This window comes from Symphalangus syndactylus, chromosome 8, assembly GCF_028878055.3.
Source record: "Symphalangus syndactylus isolate Jambi chromosome 8, NHGRI_mSymSyn1-v2.1_pri, whole genome shotgun sequence".
NCBI lineage: Eukaryota > Metazoa > Chordata > Mammalia > Primates > Hylobatidae > Symphalangus > Symphalangus syndactylus.
In genome coordinates, this window is record NC_072430.2 from 27206201 (window position 1) to 27229855 (window position 23655).

Consider the following 23655-nt stretch of genomic DNA (forward strand, 5'->3'; position numbering starts at 1 on the left):
TCAGGCTTGGTTTATAAGCTTTGTTAGGATAGTTCTAGAATAGCTTTTACTCCGTGACTGAATTTAGCCCTATTTCTGAGGTATGGCCTTTCTGGTGTCTATTGAATAATGTAGGTATTCAGTGAGGTCTCCACTCTCAGTAGTCAGAACCTCAGCATGCACAAGCCCTCTGTGAAGTCCTGTGGCCATCCAGCTGATCCGTAACTGTAAGTTCTTTTCCCACGGGTTTGGATTCTCACACTCTGTTTGTCCATAGGATATTTGACCAGACTCAAGTGACACCCAGGCTGATTTCTGGAGCTTTTTTTCTGCATAGCTCCTTCTCTTGTACCCTACCCTACAAATTCGAGACTCTCAGCCTCTCCCAACCAGTGGCATGCCAAGGGTGGGGTGGGAGGACCAATCCAACCTAGATGCTGAAAATTTACGAGTATTTGTCTGAAGAGAATTTTAAAACAGTGACTCAAAGTCCATCTTCTTTTATCACCATATTTCTAAATACCTACTCCTGCCAGGGGAAGAAAACAAGCACACTTATACGCCTACATTCTAAGTAATTGCTGAGGTTATTCTGAGTTTTAATAATACATATATAAACTTTAAATTGTACACTTTTATTTCTTAGTTTTAATAAACAGCCACACTTGCTCATTTTGAGATTACATTTATAACAGTTCAGAATCATTTGAACTGGTTTCAAGTGCAGTTAGTGTTTTCATCTCTGGTCGCACCAGAAGCTCCAGTGTTTTAACAATAGATTCAGTGTAAACAATGATGACACAGTGGTTGTAAACATAAAAAAAACCTCGAGTTATTAGATTTTATCTATATGACTACTTCAGAGTTTTAATTTGTGTTTAAAATGGAAAATAGTGAGAAAGTGGGAAATGTCAGGTGTAATGTTTATGTCTGTTATGTGTAAATTATAGTTTACACCTGGATGATTTTACTAAATTTGAATGATATTTTGTAAAGTGACATTTATTCTCCTTTTTGGATTGTTCATGTTTGTTTTAAAACCAGAGACTAAATCAAGAAAGTCATGATTATTGCTCATTATTACATCAGTGTTGCTGAAAATAGTTTTGTCACGTAGAGGAGGAGGTGTTTAAAAAGGGTGTGCTCCTGGTGTGAAATAGGTTAGGGTCTCTGTGCTCAAGTTTCCCTCCCACTCACCTCCATCCAAACGGTGCCTCTAGGCAGAAAGCTAGGACCATCCCAGGACTCACTTCATTTGTTTTGCTTTTCAGGGACCACAGGCCTTACTTTCTATTGTCCAATCTCTGAAAGTGATTTTTAAAAATATATTTTTCATTCTTTATGGCAGAAGGGCTAGTGTGGTACCCTCCACACTGGGTTTTATTGTTTGTTTATATTCCTATTTCCTAGATTTGCCTGAGTTTTATAAGCATAGGAGCCATATGGTATTACAGCTATCCAGAGAAGCAGACACAATAGGATTTATATACATAAGGGGAGAAAGACTGGTTTTAAGGAACTGGCTTGCAGGATTGTGGGGGCTGGCAAGTCCAAAGTTCATAGGGAAGGCTGCCGGCCGGAGACTCAAGTAAGAGTTGTTATTGCAGTCTTGAGGCAGAATTGCCTCTTCTTTGGGAGATCTCAGTCTTTGCCTTTAAGACCTTCAACTAATTGAATGAGTCCACTTACATTATGGAGAGCAATCTGCTTTACTCAAAGTCTACTGATTGAAATGTTAATCACTGACCAGCACAGTGGTTCACAGGTGTAATCCCAGCACTTTGGGAGGCCAAGGCAGGAGGATTGCTCAAGCCCAGGAGTTGGAGACCATCCTGGGCAAGATAGTGAGACCCCCATCTCTACAAAAAATAAAAAATTAGCCAGGCATTTGATCCCAGGAGTTCAAGGTGGCAGTGAGCTTAGATCAGGCCACTGCCTTCCAGCCTGTGTGACAAAGAGAAACCATATACATATAAATATATATAATATGTTATTATGTATAAAACATATAACATATATATAATATCTAAAAATCTAAAAATTACCTTCATAGCAATGTCTAGACTGGTATTTGATCAAACAACTGGGCATCATAGCCTAGCCAAGGTAACACATAAAATTAACCGTCATACATCTATTACTCATTTTTATACCCCTAGAACTTCAAGTAGTGCATAGGAATTAAGGAATAGCAAATAAGAGGCTGCAGTTTGGGAATAAGGAAATAATGTTTAAATAAGGCTGCAAGTAGAGGTTACTGTCGCTCCTGAGAGACTATGTGAAGGAGTTAACTGTATTATGTGGGCCGAGTGGGAGTCTTCTAACGTTTTGATGAGGGAAATATGTGATGTCGCCTGTCTAGATGGCAGTGTAGGGACTGAAATCTAGTGTGCAGCATTGTGATGGCAGCTAGGGGAGGAATGAGAAGGACCTGAGTGAGGCAGTGTCCAGGGGAAGGCCAACGGTGAGAGTGGTGGGGGCCGTTGAATGGAGAAGAGTGGAAGGAGAGAGGAAAAAGGCAAATGATGAATATTTTGCTGGGGAATTCAGCATTTACATTTCCTTAAGTTTCTTTGTCTCTTTGGTGGCAGGACTTCCCAGCTCCTTTGGAGAGAGCTTTAGAAAGATGTTACTAAACGTCTAAAAAACAAGCATGCTATTCTTTGTGAATAAAGAAAAAAAATCTACGGCTCTGCACTTAAACACCTGTAATCCCTTTCTTTACTATGACAACTGTTAGGTTTTTCTATAGCCTCTTCCAGTCTTTAGCCTTATGTAATCCTAGGCTTTTGTATAGCTGTAATAATATTGTATATGTGGTTTTTTGTCCTACTATGAGGAAGTTTATGTCTATGTGATCTTTATATGTATTATGTTTAATAACAGAAAAGCTTTACAATAAATTGATGAGCCATAGTTTACTGAGTCATATTCCTATTGTTGGATTGGGATTTTCTAACAGATTTTTACCATTGTAAAAGATGATGGTATAAATGATTTTTAACCTAAATTGTTTTTTACATTTTTATTGTGATATAACTGATGTGTAATAAACTACATATATTTAATAATTTAACATACTTGAATAATTTTTGGTATTTATACACATGAAATATCACTACAGTCAAATACTGAAGATAGCCATCACCATTAAAAGTTTCTTTGGGGCTGGGCACAGTGGCTCATGCCTGTAATTTCAGCACTTTGGGAGATCAAGGCAGGAGGATTGCTTGAGGCCAGGACTTCAAGACCAGCCTGGGCAACACAGCAAGACCCCATCTCTAAAGAAATGGGTTTTTTTTTTATAATTAGCTGGACATGGTGGCATGTCCCTGTAGTCCCAGCTACTCTGGAGGCTGACCAGGGAGGGTCACTTGAACCCAGGTGTTTTAGGCTGTAGTGAGTTATGACCATGCAACTGCACTCCAGCCTGGGCGACAAAGTGAGACCCTGTCTGGAGGAAGAAAGAAAAAATAGAAAGTTTCTTTGTATCCCTTTGCAGTTTCTCCCACCCTCCTACCCCTTCCCACCTCCCTGTTCCCCCTTCCCCCATCTCAGATAACCACTGAACTGCTTTCTGACACTGCAAATTAGTTTTCATTTTCTACAATATATAAATGGAATCATATAATATGTACTTGTTTTGGTCTGGCTTCTTTGACCCTGTGTAATTATTTTGAGATTTATCCATGGGATACCATGTATCAATAGTTCATTCCTTTTCCATTGCTGAGTATATTGTAACAATGTACCATGCTTTCTGACACTGCAAATTAGTTTTCATTTTCTACAATATATAAATGGAATCATATAATATGTACTTGTTTTGGTCTGGCTTCTTTGACCCTGTGTAATTATTTTGAGATTTACCCATGGGATACCTGTATCAATAGTTCATTCCTTTTCCATTGCTGAGTATATTGTAACAATGTACCATGTTGATGGACGTTGGGTTTGTTTCCAGTTTGGGGCCATTAAACAAATAAAGCAGCTGTGAACATTGGTGTGCAAGTCCGAATGGATATGTGCTTCCTTTTCCCTTGGATACGTAGCTAGGGGTAGAATGGCTGGACCGTATGGTAGGTGTATTATATGTCTAGTTTTTTTACAAAACTGCCAAATTTTTCCGAAGTAGCTGTACCTGTTTTCATTTCTACCAGCAGTGAAAGAGAATTCCAGGGGCTCTGCATCCTCACTAACACTCGATCTTGGTAATTTTAGCCATTCTTATAGGATGTAGTGGTATCTCTCACTGTGGTTTCAGTCAGTATTTTTGTAATGACGACGTTGAATATCTTTTCATGTGCATATTTTCCATCATATCTTCTTTAGTGAAGTATCTTTTCAAATCTCTCACCTATTTTTTACAGTGGTATTTGCTTTATTATTGAGTTTTGAGAGTTCTTTACGTATTGCTTTATCAGGTATGTACTTTGCAAAGATTTTTCTTCTAGGCTGCAGCTTGCCTGTTCATTGCCTTACCTCTGTTTGTTGAAGAGCAGAAATTTTTAAAGTATATTTTCTTTGGATACATTTTCAGAAATAAGATTAATGGGTCAAAAACCTAATCTTTTCTTCTTTCCTTCTTCCCTCCCTTCCTCCCTCCTTCCTTCCCTTCTCCCTACGTCCTCTTTCCCTCTTGTTTCTTTCTTTTGTAGTTCTACTTACTTGTTGTCTGTCTTGCAAAGAATTTGAAACGCTATCACTGAATCATAGTATGTTGTTCCCTGGAGGCTTGCCAACTCTGGTCTTTCTCACTTGTCTTTACTTGCTATTTTGGTGAGTGTAAAGTGTGACATTACAGTTATATTTCACTTCACTTACCTGGCAAGTTGAACATTTACTTAAATTTGGTATTTAAAATATTTTTCCTTCTGTAACTTTTAACCATTTGTCATTGGTAATTTTGAATTATTCTTATAGAGTTATAAGAGCTTTTCATATATTTTAGATGTCAACATTTACATATAATATTTATCACAATTTCATATCCATATTTACCTTTTATCTTGGTTTACTCCCTACCCCAACTGCAATTTTTTTTTTTTTTTTTTTTTTGAGACAGAGTCGTGATCTTGGCTCACTGCAACCTCTGCCTCCCAGGTTCAAGTGATTCTCCTGCCACAGCCTCCTGATTAGCTAGGACTCCAGGCACCTTCCACAACACCCGGCTAATTTTTGTATTTTTAGTAGAGATGGGGTTTCGCCATGTTGGCCAGGCTGGTCTCGAACTCCTGATCTCAAGTGACCCACCTGCCTCAGCCTCCCAAAGTGCTGGGATTACAAGCGTGAGGTACCGCGCCTGGCCTTGCCACTGCATTTTACTTGTAATTTTCTCGTGTGTTTTAAATAGTGAATCTAAATACCTACCTGGGATAAATATATTATTATTTTCATCTGCCTTTGGGAAATTGTATGTTAAATTTTTATTTACAATGTATTTATTCTGTTTTATGGCATAAAGTAAGGATCTAAGTTTATATTTATATATATATATATTTTTTTAAGAAGGAGTCTCAGCTCTATCACCCAGGCTAGAATGCAGTGGTATGATCATAGCTCACTGTTTTCTGGAACTCCTGGGCTCAAGTGATCCTCCTATCTCAGCCTTCTGAATAGCTAGGACTACAGGCCCATACCTAGCTAATTTTCTTATTTTTTATTTTTTGTAGAGACGGGGTCTCACTATGTTGCCCAGTTTTTGGCTGGTCTCGAACTCCTGACCTCAAGCGGTCCTCCCACCTTGGCCTCCCAAAGCACTGGGGTTACAGGTGTTAGTCAGTGCTCCTGTTTCTTTTAAAGTGGGTTGCTTTTTGATACATTCTGATCTCTCTTAAGTTGCCCCTTATTGTCCCAGTTAATCTCTGATATGAACTTCAGAATTTTTACATAATAAAATATCCTATTATTATTTTATTTAGAAATGTATTAAATCTACAAATTACCTTGAAGTATTGCCTATTTTTATTTTTTTTTATAAAATATTTATACTTTTATTATTGGACTGATATATTCCACCTTAGTTTAATTACCAAATAGGTACTCCATAAATGTGTATTAAATACAGATATATTTTTTCCTTGTTATGAGAAATCTAACTTTGAAACAAAAAGTTTGATAGTTGTTGTTGAAAAGGAATGTTATTATTTTTAGAGCATGTTTTATATGATAATTATCCTTGCATGATTTTACTTCTAAAATTCTTAGTAGATCCCTTTGAGTTTTCTGGGTTATATAATCGCAGCTGTAGCAATTAATGATGTTTCTTTCCTATTAATTTTTCTTTTTTTTTTTTGTCTTTTCACCATGGCAAGACCCTCTTCTAGTTTACTAAATAAAATGTAAAATAAAGAGTATCTCCGTTTTGAGTTTGCTTTAGGAAACATGCCACTAATGTCTGTATCTCCACCAAGGGTTTTGCTTTGTTTAGTTTTCAGAAGTTAAAGATTAGGAATGTATGCTTTATTTTATAAAATTCCCTTTTAAGCCTTTTAACATACAAATAATGGTGAGGGCCAGCAAAGTGTGCTAGGAGTGAATTAACTGTATTATGAGAAGGACTTATTTGTTTTATGGTTACTTTTCATGTTCACAAATTTTTTGTCTTTTGCTCTAATGTTTCAAAGACTTTCTTTTTAAGGAGATGTTGGTACTTTGTCATGTTCCTAAAGGAAGAAGTCAAATTATCCTTGTTTGCTGACAACATATTTAGAAAAACCTAAAGACTCCACCAAAAAACTATTAGAACTGATAAATGAATTAAGTAGTTATATGATAGAAAATCAGCTTACAGAAATCAGTACCATTTATATATGCCAACAGTGAACAAACTGAAAGGAAATCAAGAAAGCAACTCCATTTATAATAGCTACAAAAAAGTATAAAATACCTAGGAAGAAATGTAACCAAAGAAATAAAAAATCTCTATAAGGAAAACTATAAAACACTGATAAGAGAAATTGAAGAGGACACACAAAAAATAGATACCCCATGCTCATGGATTGGAAGGATTAATATTGTGAAAATGTCAGTACTACCCAAAGCTATCTACAGATTCAATGTAATGCCTACCACAATACCAATGACATTATTCACAAAAATAGGAAAAAATGCTAAAAATGCTAAAATTCTTTTCTTGATTTTTATTTTTCCAGTTGAACCCGACAAATGAGTCAAAACCCTAATCTTTAGGATGTTCTGGAAGTGCTCACTTTCCTCTATCAGTTTATTTCCTCACCATTGCCCAAAACTCAAATTTACAGCAATCTATATAGTACAAATTAGAAAGGATTTCGGCCGGGCGCGATGACTCACGCCTGTAATCCCAGCACTTTGGGAGGCTGAGGTGGGTGGATTATGAGGTCAGGAGTTCAAGACCATCCTGGCCAACATGGTGAAACCCCATCTCTACTAAAAATACAAAAGTTAGCCGGCGTGGTGGCGTGCGCCTGTAATCCCAGCTACTCGGGAGGCTGAGGCAGGAAAATTGCTTGAACCCAGGAGGCGGAGGTTGCAGTGAGCTGAGATCGTGCCACTGCACTTCAGCCTGGGCGACAGAACAAGATTCCATCTTGGGAAAAAGAAAAAAAAAAGGATTTCATAATGAAATTCCTCTAATTATGATACCAGTGCTCCTATTAAACTCAGGTTTTGTGAAAGACTTTTTTCTTAAGCCCAACCCAGCATCCGTGGGGGGAAAACCTAACTAAGAACTTAAACAAATTTTTCAAATGTACACTTAGGACAACATTTTTGAAACACTAATATTTTGAAAAGTGTTTGTGCCTTCTTTTCCCACCCCCAAATTGTGGGGATGTTCTCTTGGGCTATTCTGCGGGGCTCTGGGGAGGATGTTCATTGTGATGTCATAATTTCCACATATTCCAGGGACAGATCTTCACGTCTTATTCAGCCCCTAATTCTGCGTGACTGTGAAAAGTTTAGGCTAACGGCACACCAAAGTCATCCAAATCCTAGAGTTTATCCCATATTCCCACATAAGCTGGAAATGATCAAGCAGTTGAAATGGGGGGTCCCAATGTCTTGTTCCTGGTACTGCTTGCAGTGTGTACACAGCTTTGAGTTGGCAGTGTATTACAAATTGGCGTTCCTTTCTGTGTCCAGTGGGACCAACCTGGGTTTTTGGCGAAGACCCTCAAAATCTCTGAAAGCCCAGAGTTATTAGCTGGGTGTAGGACTGTGCCATGAATCCAGAGACCTGCTCTGCTATGCTAGGTAGGAAAGCAGCTTCGTGCTTCTGAGCCTCCATTTCCCCATCTGTAAAATGAAAGAGTGGGGCTGGGTGATTTTTTTTTTGAAAGGGAGTTTTGCTCTTGTTGCCCAGGCTGGAGTGCAATGGCATGATCTCGGCTCACCACAACCTCCACCTCCCATGTTCAAGTGATTCTCCTGCCTCAGCTTCCCAAGTAGCTGGGATTACAGGCATGCACCACCACGCCAGGCTAATTTTGTATTTTTAGTAGAGACAGCATTTCTCCATGTTGGTAAGGCTGCTCTCGAACCCCCAACCTCAGTTGATCTGCCCACCTTGCCCTCCCAAAGTGCTGGGATTACAGGCATGAGCCACTGTGCCCAGCCTGCTGGGTGATTTTTAAAGTCCCTTGAAGGAAAAATGACTACGTGTTGTTGTTCTGGGGAGAGGCTTGGACTCTGGAAGCATGGTGGGCAGGTCAGTAGAGCCCTTTCTCCCAGTGGACCAGACCGTGTGTTGCTGGCAGGCGGCAGGTCTGAAGCCCTCACCACAGCTCACTTCAGCGAGGGACAGAAAAGCAAAGGGGGAAGAAAAGAAGACATGAAAAGTTCTCACTTCAGGGCATTTGTTCTGTACAGTGCTCTAGAGGTTGTAGCACTGAACACCAAGTTCAGAGTTATTTTATACCTGTGGTTCGATTCAAAGTGGAAAAAAAAAAAAGGTTAGTTTTTTTTTCTCCCCCTAGGGAGCTATTTTCAGTAAAACTTCCATATGGGGATATATTTATTACTGAAGAGTGTCAAACGAGTCAAATAGTCAGACCATGTAGTCACTGAAAGAGCAGCAGCCGAGGAATGCGCGCAGACACCGGGCACCCTGGAACTGCATTCCTTCTCCGCAGAGTCAAGCACGGTTGTTTCTCTAAAAGTTCTGCCCGTAACATCTTTTCTTTCATTCCTTTCTTATAAACTCACATTATGTAAACTCTCTAAGTGTGAAATGGTTTTCCTTGGTTGGCCATCACTCACAAGATGATTTTGTCAAGCATGAATTTTTCCCTCAGCTATCAGCTGCACGCAGTGGGAAACTCACAAAATAGAGAAGTGGTTGTGTCCTGAGCACGTAGGCATTTTATAGGGGTTGGAGGGTAGAAGGTGGGGCAGGGGGTGGGAGGTGGACGGTTGGGAGGAGATCTGGCTGAAGTAACAAATGCTCCTCATAGAATATGTTGGAAATAGAGAAAGGTCTGAAGAAAGAAAAACAAACACCGCATGTTCTCACTCATAGGTGGGAATTGAACAATGAGAACTCATGGACACAGGAAGGGGAACATCACGCTCCGGGGACTGTTGTGGGGTGGGGGGAGGGGGGAGGGACAGCATTAGGAGATATACCTAATGCTAAATGACGAGTTAATGGGTGCAGGAAATCAACATGGCACATGGATACATATGTAACAAACCTGCACATTGTGCACATGTACCCTAAAACCCTAAAGTATAATAAAAAAAAAAAACAAACAACCATATTCATATCAAACCAAAGATAATCATCATTAATATTTTGGTACTGATTCTTCCCTGTTTCTCTCTGTTTTTGTTGAGTGTGAGTTTTATATCCCATGCTTTTCAATCATTTTGCCATTTTCCTTTATAAATAACCCTACAATAAACAAATTTGCCTTCACTTTTATCTTCTTAGGAGTTGCTCCTAGATATCAAGGTATCGTATCAGAGAGTATGAAGTTATTTTATCATTTTTACAGCTCCTGGTTCTTCTTACCCAATTGCCTAATAAACAAATTCTGCTCCCCTCACTGTATATGCCCTTCTTGCCCTGTTCTTGAAAGAGTGGCTCTGTAGCCACAGACTAAGACCAGGCCACACCGGTTGCAGTCAAGAGATCTTTATTGGAGGAGTCCGAGGGAGAGCTGAAGCGGAAGGGAAGACAGAGAGCTCTGCGGCCTCCGTCTTTTATGCCCGGGGACGTTACGTGGGGCTTGCTGATTGGCTGAGGGGCTGTGCCTAGGCCGAGGGGGGAAGGCATGACCTCTGTTTGGCTCCTTTTTGGCGGGCCTGTGTTGGGGAGGAAGAAGAACCTGGAACCAGCGCCATTAGGGTGCTCCTGTTACCTAAGTTCTCACCAATGACCGAGTGTTATTTTTCAAATGTTTACCAATCTAATACGTGGAAAGAGTATCTCATTTTTTTGTTTTATTTCTCCAATTGCTAATAACTTTGAACATTTTTACGTTTATTAGCCTTTTCTGTTCTCTTTTCTGTGAATTATCTGTTCATACCATTTGCCCATTTTCTATAGTGAAAACATTTATTTGTTTCTATTTTTATTACAACTTTTTTTCCAGCTTGTTGTTTTCTTTTATTATTATAATTTTTGATGTGCAGAGATTTTAAGTTCTCATGTATTCAAATCTGTGATCTTTTCCTTCACAGTTTCTTTAATTGCTTTTGTACTAAGAAAATTTTCCTTGTCTAGAAACCAGATGAATATCTGCTTCCATATTTTTGGTTGGTTTGAATTTTAGGACAATCTAGCATGTTAATGAATTTGGAACTTATTTTGGTATATAGCATGGGGTGATGATCTAAGCATTTTTGTTTCCAAATAGCCAGTTTTTCCATGATCCTTTGTCAAATAATCCCCATTTATATATGCCTTTATCACCTTGTGCTGTACTGATTCCTTTTACAGATGAGGCGACCTTTCCAGGACATTTATCCTATTCCCTTGGTCCCCTTATTCTTACTCCAGGGACACACCTTTCCCCCCCTAGTTCTTACAATATGTTCTGAAACCTAGTGTTTCTTGTTGTCAAATTTGTTCTCAGCTCTTCTTGCCTGTTTATTTTCCAGATGAATGGTAAAATCATTTTTGTGAAGTTCCAAGAACTCCCTTTGGGGTTTTGATGAAAATTGCATTCAACCTATAAATTAATTGGGAAGGATCTGGCATCTTTACAATGTTCAGTCTTCCCATCCAGGAATACACACGTGGCTTGTCCCTGCACATTTTCAAATATCCTTTTATATGTCTCGAAGGAATTCTGTAGTTTTCTTTATATAAATTCAACACATTTCTTATTAAGGTATTTCTAGTTATTTCATATTTTGGGTACTTTTTAAAAATGAAATCTTTTCCCCCTTTAGTTTAGATCACTATTTTTCATATCACTTTTTCCCTACTGATTGCCAAATTCTGACAGGAATCTAAGTGAAAAGCATATTTGTTCCTTTCCAGGCTTATAAGCTCAGAGATTTAGAACTGGAACCAACCTTAAATCTATTTTCTTTTTATATATGATAACACTGAAGTCACAAAAGGTAAAAATAATTAAATAAAGATCGTATTACTCATTAGGAGAGTGGCTGTAGATGAATAATACTTCCATATGTCCGTGTTCTTTGTGTCAAAGACTTGTAAAACTTAAATATCCAAAACTAAATTCATGATCATCTCCTTTGTATTAGATTCCTATTGCCACAATAACAAGTTGCCACCGACTTGGTGGCTTTAAACAACACAAATTTATCATCTTACATTTCTGGAGGCCAAAATCCAAAATGGTCATCATTGGGCTAAAATCCAGGTGTCAGCAGGGCCACATTCCTGCTGGAGGCTCAAGGGGAGAAGCCATGTCTACTGTTTCCAGCTTCCAGAGGCCCCTGCCTTCCTTGGCTCATGGCTTTTTCTCCATCAACAAAGCTGGCAGTTTAGCATCTTCACATCTCTCTGGCTCCTCTGATTCTTGTACGCCCTCTCCTGCTTTTAAAGTCCCCTAAGATTACATTGGCACCACCTAGATAACCTAGGATAATCTCCCCATTTTAGAGTCAGCAACCTTAATTCTGTCTGCAACCCTAATTTTCCTTCCCCACATAATACAACATATTCACAGGTGCTGAGGATAGGACATGGATACCTTTGCGGCGGGGTGTTATTAAGCAAAGATAAACTTCCAAAATTTATATCAAGCACGTCAGCCCCCTCCTTGAAGCACTTTGATGACTTCCCATCGCTCTTTGGATCATGACCAAGGTCCTTACGTAGGCTTCCAGGACCTGAATAGTTCCAGCCCATGCACCCCACAGCCTCATTTGGCTCCATGCTCATCCTCACTCTGTGCCTAGTCACATTTGCCTTCTTTCAGTTCCTTGAATGTACCTTGCTCTGTCCTGCCACAAGGACCTTGCACATGCTGTTCCCTCTGCTTGGAGAACTCTTCCCCCCCTGCACCTCCCTTACTAGCTCCATGCTTCTCAGATTTCAGCCAGGTCCTGCGCCCTCAACCTGCTGCCCAGTTCTCGACCCTATGTCCCACCCTCTCCTAGAACCTTCTGTCACTGCTTCGGGGCACTTAGTATACTGGTAATATTATTTTGCTTGTATTAATAGAATTATTTAATTTTGCTTGTAGAATTCTCTCCCAGGATTGGATAAAAGCTCAAAGGGACTCTTGTCTTTTCTGCTCACCCATGTATCTTCAAAACCTACTGTGCATGGACCATAGTGGGCTCTTAGTGTTTGCCTGGTGAATGAGTAACTGAACTCAGGAATCCATTTCTTTTTTTTTTTTTTTTTTTTTTTTTTTTGAGATGGAGTCTCACTTTGTCACCCAGGCTGGAGTGCAGTGGCGCGATCTCAGCTCACTGCAACCTTTGCCTGTCGAGTTCAAGTGATTCTCCTGCCTCAGCCTCCTAAGTAGCTGGGATTACAGGTGCCCACCACCATATCTGGCTAATTTTTGTATTTTTAGTAGAGATGGGGTTTTACCATGTTGGCCAGGCTGGTCTCAAACTCCTGACCTCAGGTGATCCACTCACCTCTGCATAGTTACTCAATGTGTTCAGTGATACATTTATAAAAGTGAAAAGACTGGATTGGCTCAAAAGTCCAACAAAAAATAATTTATTATAAATCCATTTGATAAAATTGCATATGGCCATTAAAAATGAAAATTATAAAGACTATAACAATGGGGAGAAACATCTGTCTTACATTTAAATAGCAGGATCCAAATGTTCTTATGCTGACAGAAGGAAAAGTGCCAACATTTTCACAGCAATTGATGTAAGATCATGAGGTGGTGAGTTCTTTCTTCCATCTCCAAAGTCTCCCATTCACATGCTCATATATTCAGCAGATACTTATTGAACACCACTGTGTGCCAGACACTGTGCCAAATACTGGGAACAGCACAGTGAACACAATATAGGTGGCCTCTGCTCACTGCAAGTTCATAGGCAGGTGAGGAGGAACACTAATCACAGTCATATTGATGGTCCAGCATTCGTGGGCTGCAGCTATATTCAAGAAAACATGGGTTCCTTCACCATAGTGTGTACCATAGGCTACAGAAAATACTTCTAAACTCCGGGTCATCATTATTAGGGTCCTAAAATTTTAAATTGTGGGGGAAAATTGTAGGGTTAATATACCTGTTACCTTTAGTCTTTAGGCCTTGAAGGAGATTTTCTAAATTGTCTCTGCAGTCTTTAATCACTGTTTATCCTCTTTTAAAGAGGTGATCATTGGGATGCCATTGACGGGGGGAGGGAGGTAGAACCCTTTCCCTGCCCAATTCATTCTCTTTCTCAAACATTTGGAGGTTCCTCAGCCCCCACTTCTAAGAACTAAAAATGCCGAGTTCTCTCCAACATAAATTCTCTTGGTTTTGTCTTCTTACACTTCTACACTCAGTGACTGTGCCTCTGTGCTTGAGCATAATGTAAATACTTAATTTGTTTAATAAATATCCTGAAATAGCCTCTTTGAGTTGTTACTAGAAGGGCACGAACCTTTTAAGTCACTTAGCTAGCACAGATCAACACTTAATGTCTTTAATGATGAGCGTGATCTTTTTTAGTGGCTGAAATGCTCCGTAATCAATGATGTGGCCCTGCCTGGAGGCAGGAGAAACTAGATAATGGGCAGAAAATGTCTTGCTGGATTGGGCCAGTAATTTGAATCCCTGAAATTGGTATTAGTGTGGCAATTTATGGGAGAGCAGTTTCTTCCCAAGGGTAGGAAGAGCTCCACAACATCCGCGTGTCCCTTAGTGATTTACGCATTATTGAAATCCCTCATGAGCAAGCGTCTGTTCCTGGCCTGAAACCTCTGAGGACTCTTTGCCTCCCCCACTCACTAAGGCAAATGGCACACCAGTTTCAGCACAACGGTCACCTGTCTTGGAAGTAATGCTTAGTGCTGGGCAGAGGGAGAGAGGTGGACAGGGTCGGGGAATGAGGATGTCATATGCAGTTTGTAAGACCTCCCTCACAGTATGTTCCTTTTTCTTCTCCCATCTCCATACCGACTTTGAGAATTAGTGCAGAGATAGAAAACAAATTCTAACTGTTAGATGAAGAAACACTTCCAGGTTTGAGTCCTCAAATGTCCCCTCTGAACTTTCACTTGGAGTCCCTGAGTTTTAATCCTAGGATTTGATTGATTTGCCCACATTCACACTCCTCATGCATTTCATAATTTTCTAAATGCTTGTATATGGCCCTCTGAACCTTTATCTCTTTAGACTGAAATTCTCTTGTTAAAAGCCCTTTTGGTCATTCCACTTGGTGTGACTTTTTTATTGTGAGTGGACTCCATTAATCGAGTGCTTTTGATAATTTGAGGAAATTGTTTCATTATCAAATGTTATTCATTTTTTATGTCATGTATTATTGTCCACAGACCCAGAGGTTTTAAATGCTAGGAGCATGTTGTAAATGAAAACATAAATAATTTATTGTAGCCATGCTGAACTAAGGCCAAATTTCCTAGTGGCTTAGTGATGCACATCGCATCAGTGAGAAATGGGCTGAGATGTAAAATCTTATTTTCCCAAATGGATTATTGAAAACTAAAGTACAAGCTGTTAGAAACAAATTTTAATTTTTATATAAGTTCCTGCACTCTCATTTAATGGAAAAAAAAAAAAACTGTCTTCACAGAATTTTAAAGTAATTTTTCTATAACCAAGATCTATAGAGTAAATTACTCACTTACTGGTGACTATTTGCTAACACTGTATGAGAATATCCTTCAGGATCTGGCCATGTCACAGCCCCTAGGGTGATTATAAGGTCCTATACAGGCCTTTGAAATATTACGCTTTTAGTTAGATGGAGCAACGGCTAGTCTTTGTTCCTATATCATTGTATTATTAACATTCATTGCCAGGACTCCCGGTTGCATCTCATTGCAAGGGAGGCTGGGAAATGTAGTCTAGCTATGTTTCCCGGAAGAGAGGGAAGTAAATTTTGTTGAACACAAAGCAGGCTCTACCATGGAGTCAAACTCCACCCATCCCCATATGGATAGCCAATTATCCTAGCTTCTTTTCCTGCCAACCTATTCCATCCCCACTCATTTGAATTGCCTCATTTGATTTTTGCAGAATTCCTATATATACATATTTCTGGACATTATTCTTATTGATTCCTGAGTAATAATCACACTGTTTTAATTACTGAATTGAGGATTTATCTTTTGTTTTGATAATATTATTATTTTTAAAAATATTTTGAATTTTATGGCATATTTATTTTCCCAGATAAACTTTTGATTTATCAAATTTCCCAAAGAAAGTAAACAGAAAACTCTACAGTCCTTCTATCACGTATTATTAAAAATATATCCCACTCAAAATATTATACTATTAAAGAAAATAAGCATTATTTGACAATTGATATTTTCTGACTCTGAGGAAGTATGCTTTTTAAAAGGCAAGCTTCCGTCTAAACAATGGCTAACAATGTAATTAGGAGGGCATTTACAAATGGCTTGATATTTATAGTTCACATTTCAACTTCAACTCTATTTGTTGCATTAGCAAAATGAAACTCATTAAGCCTTATTCTTCTAGTCCATCTCTCCAAGCTTCTGAACCCACTAATACTCAGCTTTCTTGTATGGAAATATGTAATCTTTCCTACATTACACTTGAAAGTTCAGCTCATTCCTAAACCTCCAGTCAAGGAGATGAACTTGTTGCTTTCAGAGAGGCCACATCTGTGCACTGAGCCATTATGCCATCTGTTAAAGTGGTCAGAGTTCATTTTATTGCCTCCTTTGTGGAAGGACTTGTACTGTAAAAAGCCTGTGTTATTGAAAACATAATTTTCTTCATCATTATGCTTTCTTTCTAGCCAGATCATAACCTGCTAGAAATCTATTGAGCATAGAGTGAAAAGCTCTTCAGAATAGCTGTTCTTAAGAGATTAAATGATTGCCATCTCTGTCCCATTTCTTTTATCTCATAATCAAGTTCAAGATGATACCTGGGTATCTCAGCTGAAGTGATTATATATTTGAAATAGAAATGGCTTTATCTCCATTCATATTTCATATTGTTGATGGTAGGATCTTTTTTCTTTACATTTATATATGCTTCTGTTTCCTTATAAATGTCCACGGGGTCAAAGGTTCAAACTACTTTTTTTTAAAAGGCTAAACATGGCTAACAGGAGTTGGGTTGCATTTTCCAATTCTCTGCATACAAAGACACTAGTTGTATAACTAAGATCCAGCTTAGATTCATCAAAATTGAGAACTGGACCAAATCTTAGCAATCATCTAGCCTAGCCATTCAGCTTAATAAGTGAGGAGCTTCAAAGTCATAGCAGTTGAGAAACTTGCCCAGGGCTTGGCAGCAGCCTAGCTGAGCAGAGAGCTCCCTCCTGGGGGATTTCTGCTGGACCACACTGTCTCCCTGTCATATTCAGAGTGGGCCTGTGGTAGTTGCACATTTACGGCATGTGGGGAAGAATGGAAGATCTTAGTGACGGGACTCAGAAGTGTAGGAAACAGATTTGTTATGATTAGTTCAAAGATGTTCACTTTGACTTTTGCACTTTATCCTGAAAGCTGTCTGATCTGTGCTGTTTTCTTACATTGTCATTTCTCTTCCAGAGAATCAAAGTTAGAAACACGATCATATCCCTGTTTATTAGCAGCTCTGTTAAAACACTTGATAGAGAAGGAATATCAAATTATTTCCTGGAAATATAGCCCAGGGCCTTGGGCTATATGTTGATTGCATTTATCCACATGTCTACAAGTAGTCAATAATCCGAAATGACATACTGAAATTATATTTTCTTCCTTTTAAAATATTTCTAGCTGTCAATGAGATTCCTCATTCTTAAAATTTAGTAAATAGGAAAAAGTGAGTCATTATTTATAGTTAATCACTTTGGTAAGCTCTGACTGTATTTTACATCCATTTTTCCTTTTTTCTTGAACTGGAGAATTTATTCCGTCACTTGTTAGGGAAAATATGTATTAGTCCCCTCAATAGCCTCTTCAATGCATTAAGAATCACAATTAAGGCACCATAAGCAGAACTTTCTGTTGGATACAACAGGCAAGTTACTTCTTTAGAATGCAGAGCTGGGGAGAATAAACCAGAATCTTGAGCTAGCATCCAAGGAGAAATCTAAATTATTTATGGTTTCTTTAAAATGGAATAATCATTTCAAAAATACTATGTTCATTGAGTATCTGCTGTCTGTCCATCAAGTTCCAAATATTGCAAGGTTTGGAAAAGATTTCAGACAGAATCCTTTGTAGGATGTCAGGATGCTTTCATTTCCAAGTAGCAGAAAATCCATTTCAGACTGCCTTAAACAACACAGGGAATTTATTGGGTCAGTGACTAAGAGTCTTGACACAGGGGAGGCTTCAGGCATGGTTTGTTTAGGCTCCAGCTCACTGCGCTGTTCTCTGACTCTTTCCCTCATTGTATATAGCTCCAGTCTCAAGCTGGTAATTAACACTTAAAAGCCTGTGCACAAATTATCGAATCAATGTACCATTGGAGCATAGAACTGTTGTGGAAATTGCACCCTTATGATAGGAAAAGGCTGTTGCAATAGCAAGCCTCACCTCTGCATCTCAGATGTCCACACTGAAAGAGCTTCTCAACTTGCATACAAAATTCCTAGACTTTATTATGTTTGTACCAATTCTTTACCAATCAGTAGTGGCCAGGGGAGGAATGACATGTGTTAACTGGCTTAAGCCAATCAAGGAGAGTGGGATTGCAGTCATTGGTTAAGGCCAGTGAGATCCCACTTCTAGAGCTTGCGGTGGGGGTCTGTTCCCCCACAATCACACAGCTGCTACATGGCACAGAGCAGGTAAGATAGAAGTTGGGGAAGAAACAAACAATGTCCATGGAACTGTTAGGCTAGTAGGCTGAGCCGAGTGCTAATGAGGCCACCATTTTGCCTGGCTTATGTCGTTCTTTATTCCTGGCCTAATCTGGACATTCTCTTATCCTTCACAGTTCATCCTAAACAGCCAGGTCCACCACTTGCTTATGGTCAGATCATAACTATACCTCTGCATTCAAAAGGACCCTGTAAGAATCTTATATTCAGGAATACCTTGTCCTCACTCTGAAGGAGCACTTAAAGTCCAATAATACTATTTATTATTAATGGACTAAATATTATTAATAAGACATGTATATTAGACAGTAAAAAGACTGCTGCAGTGTTTTTTTTCTGGTTAACTCTGGCATTTTAATTGCTTGGAACTTCAAACTTCAGAGCTCTTCTTAAAGGCAATATTTATTTTCCTCCAAAAAAAAAAGCATTTTGCAAATAGAGGAATAATCTGATCTCTTTCAAATAGTGAGATCTCTCTTACTTGAATGAGAATCTGATATGACATGCTATTGCTGATGGCAATTTAAATGCTCTGTGTGAAGTTTCATCTCTCAAAATAAACTTACCGTTGTGTCTTAACCTGGGTTCTTCTTGAAAGCAGAGCCTCATGAGGGCTTGTGTACAGGTTGTTGTGAAACAGAGAATGAGGGAGTGCAAGTGTCTGTCACCAAGCTCATTACTACTATGGGCCATTGGAGCTTGATCCCACCAGAACCTCTGACAAGCCAAGAGAATGATCTCAGAGTTGTCTACGTGAAGCACCAAAGCAGAGAGCTATTATCCCCTGGTCCTCATGCCTCATTGGTCAAGGGGTGCTTGACCAATGCTCTGTGCATTGATGAAGGGGTGCCACCTGCTCTGTTCTGCCCACATGTGGACATCTGGGATGCAGAGGTGAGGCTCGGTATTGCCACAGCCTTTTCCTACCATAAGGGTGCAGTCTCCACAACAGTCCTGTGCTCCTTTGGTACATTGATTCAATCCTTCGTGCACAGGCTTTTAAGTGTTAATTACCAGCCTGAGACTGGAGCCATGCACAGTGAAGGAAAGAGAGAACAGCAGAGTGAGCTGGAGTGTAAACCAGTCAAGAGGTTCCACCTGCTCTGTGCCTGAAGAAGGCCTTAACACTCTTTTTCATGCTTCCACCTTTGGGGGGTAGGGGGTGCCACCCCAGGTGTCAGAGCAGTCCCAAACAGCAAAGGATACTGTTACTGGCTCGGGCGAGGCTATCTCAGCAATGGCTGGAGTCAAAGAAGGTTGCATAGCGTGGGACGGGCACAAAGGGACCCCAGTACACACCGAAGAGAAAGCAGCACATCTGCCAAAGTCATGTCGGAGCCTAGAAAAGACCAGAAATCATCTGCGTATCTCTTTAGTCTTTCCTGTGTATCCGAATGGCTTTTCTTAACACACGTCTTTAAAAAGGTGAAATTAATAAACACATTACCAGCTGAATTGCTGTAGAGCCCTGTAGGACTCTCATCAACAAAGAGGCAAGCACACCAGTGGGAAGAAGCAGCGGGCTCCTCAGAAGAGAAGGCTGCTTGCAGGAGAGGCTGTCATCATTACATCTTCAATTGGCGGGTCCTCTCATCCCCAGCAGGGGCTCCTTGCTTGGAGGGTAATTTTTACTTTCACTGTTCAGTCAGTATGACAGCTTTGTCCCTAACATAATGGCAGTTTTGACTTTGGTTTAAATTATTCCATAAAGAATCAAAGAGAAAAAACTGCTCTCTCCCTTTTCCCCCACCCCAAAAATTCCACTAAGAAAACTTTTCTCACTTAAATCTTGGCCTCCACATGAAATTTCTCATTCACATTTCAGGTGCAGCAAAAATGGCATCAACTTTCTTTTTTTTTTTTTTTTTAAGGTTCTCTGGCGGATTTATTGTTTTCTTTTTTTTTTTTTTTGGACTAGAAGGAATTTTATTAATTTTTTTTTGCACACAAAACAATAAACATTTTCTAAAAATACATACAAACAAACAGATGCATATCAAACATATTAGGAAGGTTGCACATGGGAAAACGGGGAATAGAAATGGGGGGTGGGAATTAAAGAAAATAAATGAGAGAGGGACTTTGTATGGATCAATGATAATAATCCTCTATTTGATGAAGGAGAAGGAAGAGGAAGAAAAAGAAAGTGGGATAAAGGATCAGAAAGGGAGGAAAATAGAAACAATTAGAGTATGACTCCAGGGTAGACCTGTTTTGTTGTCGCTGGGTTGGTTGGTTGGTTTGTCTGTGGTATTTTTCATATGTTTCACCATGTTGGCCAGGCTAGTCTTGAACTCCTAGCCTCAAGTGATCACCCCGCCTCGGCCTCCCAGAGTGCTGGGACTACAGGCGTGAGCCACCACGTCCAGCCCCCACATTGTATCTGGCCTCCATGGTAGACCTCCCAGATGGGGCAGCCGGGCAGAGGCGCTCCTCACTTCCCAGACGGGGCGGCCGGGCAGAGGCGCTCCTCACTTCCCAGACGGGGCAGCCGGGCAGAGGGGCATCAACTTTCAAAATCTCATGTGATTATCACAGTGACTCAAACTAATTACTATCTGTCAGTACTTTTGTTGGGAACACAGATATGTCTGTCACAGGCCCTGTTACCACTAGCAAGAGTTTGCCTCTCCAGTGGGGTCTTCTCTGGGCTCATTTCAAAACCTTAGCGTGTTGGGACAATCATCTGCATGATCTGAGAAACATGTGCCTCAACTGACCCTGAAATCTTTTTTTTTAAGAAAAAGTCTTTAAAGCAATTATATTAGCAATTATAGATTTAGCGGGAATGTTCAAAAGGATTGCCTTAAACTGTGATTCCTCTGGCTCAGTGGTTCTCGACTGGGGTAATTGTGTTCCCCAAGGGACACTTGGCAATTTCTGGAGACATTTTTGGCTGTCACGACTGGGCATGAGGGGTGGGAGAGGGTCCTACCAACATTTAGCAGGTGGAGGCCAGGGATGCCTAAACGTCCTGCAATGCCCAGGACAGCCCCCTCTCTGCTATATCAGAGCATTGTCTGGTCCAAAATATCAATTGTGCTGACGTTGAGAAGCCCAGCACTAGCTATTGTGGATTTATACAATTTGAAATAAGGCCAACTGTTTGGAAAATTCAGACTAAATTGAAAGAAAATATTCTTTCAGTTGAAAAAGATATAAGTAATATTAAGGAATATCTTAAGACAGAATTACCCAAAACCCTACCATCTTCATAAGACAAGTTTCTGTGTAGCATATAACCTTCAGCTTCTGCCCAAAAGAATATAAGTGTTTATAAAATTGCAATTATGGGGCCGACTGCAGTGGCTCGCGCCTATAATCCCAGCACTATGGAAGGCCAAGGCGGGCAGATCATTTGAGGTCAGGAGTTTGAGACCAGCCTGGTCAACATGGCAAAACCCCATCTCTACTAAAACTACAAAAAATTAGCTGGACGTGGTGGCGCATGCCTGTAATCCCAGCTACTCGGGAGGCTAAGGCAGGAGAATCACTTGAACCTGGGAGGCAGAGGTTGCGGTGAGCCGAGATCGTACCATTGCACTCCAACCTGAGTGACAGAGCAAGACTCTGTCTCTAAATAAATTAATTAATTAAAATTAAAATTAAAAAATGAAAACATTGCAATGATGATGTGTATACCATTCTGTATTCTTGCTCCCACTTAAAAATATCACTTTCGTAGTCTTTATGTCATTTTAATAGAAAAGATTCCATTGTTTCAATGTAATAAAATTTAAGCCATTTCCTTTTTCTTTCTTTCTTTTTTTTTTTTTTTTTTAAGTAACTTGGGTAAAAGCAAATACTCTAGTCTGAAGCCTGGCTTTGGAGACTTAGACATGGGGTACTCCTGAACAATTTTACAAGAAAAATGATTTTCCAAGAAATAACCACTTTCAGAACATTCTAAGAAATTGTTATGATGTCAACATTTTCATACAAGAAACATTTACTCCTTGTGAGAAACATTGACTATTTACTTTTTTTTTGAGACAGAGTCTCGCAATGTCACCTGGGCTGGAGTGCAGTGGTGCGATCTCGGCTACTTGCAACCTCTGCCTCCTGGATTCAAGCAATTCTTCTGCCTCAGCCTCCCGAGTAGCTGGGATTACAGGCGCCCACCACCATGCCTAACCAATTTTTTGTATTTTTAGTAGAAATGGGGTTTCACTATGTTGGTTAGGCTGGTCTCAAACTCCTGACCCATGATCCGCCCACCTTGGCCTCCCAAAGTGCTGGGATTACAGGCTTGAGCCACCGCACCCAGCCAACTATTGACATTTTTTAAATTTAAAAAACGGTAGGTTTTCCTTCAGAATGTATTAGAGCAATACGTTCCCACCCTTTTATTAATAATCTTAATAAAAGATTCCCAGTGTAAAACCCTGGCTCCTTCAGGGTTGCGACCTCTTAGCTCTGGGTCAGGGAAGCATCCAGTCTGGGCTGTTGAAGCCCACACAGCGCCACCAAAAAGAGCAATTAGTATCTTGTGTAAAAAATCTGGATGTGAGAGAGAAAAATGCTAAAGTTCATGCTAATGAAAGTAATTATAACCACTATTTCTTTTTTTTTTTTTTTTTTGAGACGGAGTCTTGCTCTGTCTCCTAGGCTGGAGTGCAGTGGCGCTCACTGCAACCTCCACCTCCTGGGTTCAACCGATTCTCCTGCCTCAGCCTCCCCAGTAGCTGGGATTATAGGCGTGCGTCACCATGCCCGGCTAATTTTTGTATTTTTAGTAGAGATGGGGTTTCACCATGTTGCCCAGGCTGGTCTTAAACTCCTGACCTCCAATGATCCACCTGCCACGGCCTCCCAACGTGCTGGGATTAAAGGTGTGCGCCACCGTGCCTGGTCTATAACCACTTTTTAATACAATGAATCAAAATATTTGTACTTTAAATATTTAAATTTAAATTTAAAAACTGTTGGAATTCAACTGAATGGACTGAGTCTAGTTCTGCAAATTTGGAATGTATCCTGTGTCATCTGAGGTCTTCCTGTACTTTGAAGTCCATAGAGTATTGCCTGGAACCTCCATTCTACACCTGGGGGATTATGAAGCGCTTCCCAAGATTCTTGCAAATTCCTAGAAGGCTTATGGCTCTGAGTTCTCATTTCTCTGAAAGAATTCAGTGGATGGATCATCCTGCCATTCCCTGCTTGCTTTTCCTGCTGTCTGCTGCACTTTCAGACAGAGCTCATCTCCTGACTCAATCTTCAGCCCCTGACTCAATGCTGACACCCCAAAGTCATCATCCCCCACAGTGTGTGTGC

At 39.9% G+C, this 23655-nt stretch overlaps 1 protein-coding gene across 10 annotated transcripts in view; it reads left to right on the forward strand.

Annotated features, from left to right (window-relative positions):
* EFCAB11 (EF-hand calcium binding domain 11) overlaps positions 1-23655 on the forward strand; it is a 169818-nt gene that overhangs the window by 131409 nt on the left and 14754 nt on the right. The window contains exon 6 of one of the 10 annotated variants that reach the window (XM_063644057.1): positions 5045-5242. The exons of the other annotated variants lie outside the window; for them this stretch is intronic. Within the exon in view, the coding sequence (XP_063500127.1) occupies positions 5045-5114 (70 nt within the window). The 3' untranslated portion in view covers positions 5115-5242. Of the gene's footprint in view, positions 1-5044; positions 5243-23655 lie in introns of those variants that run through there. 10 annotated transcript variants of the gene reach the window in all.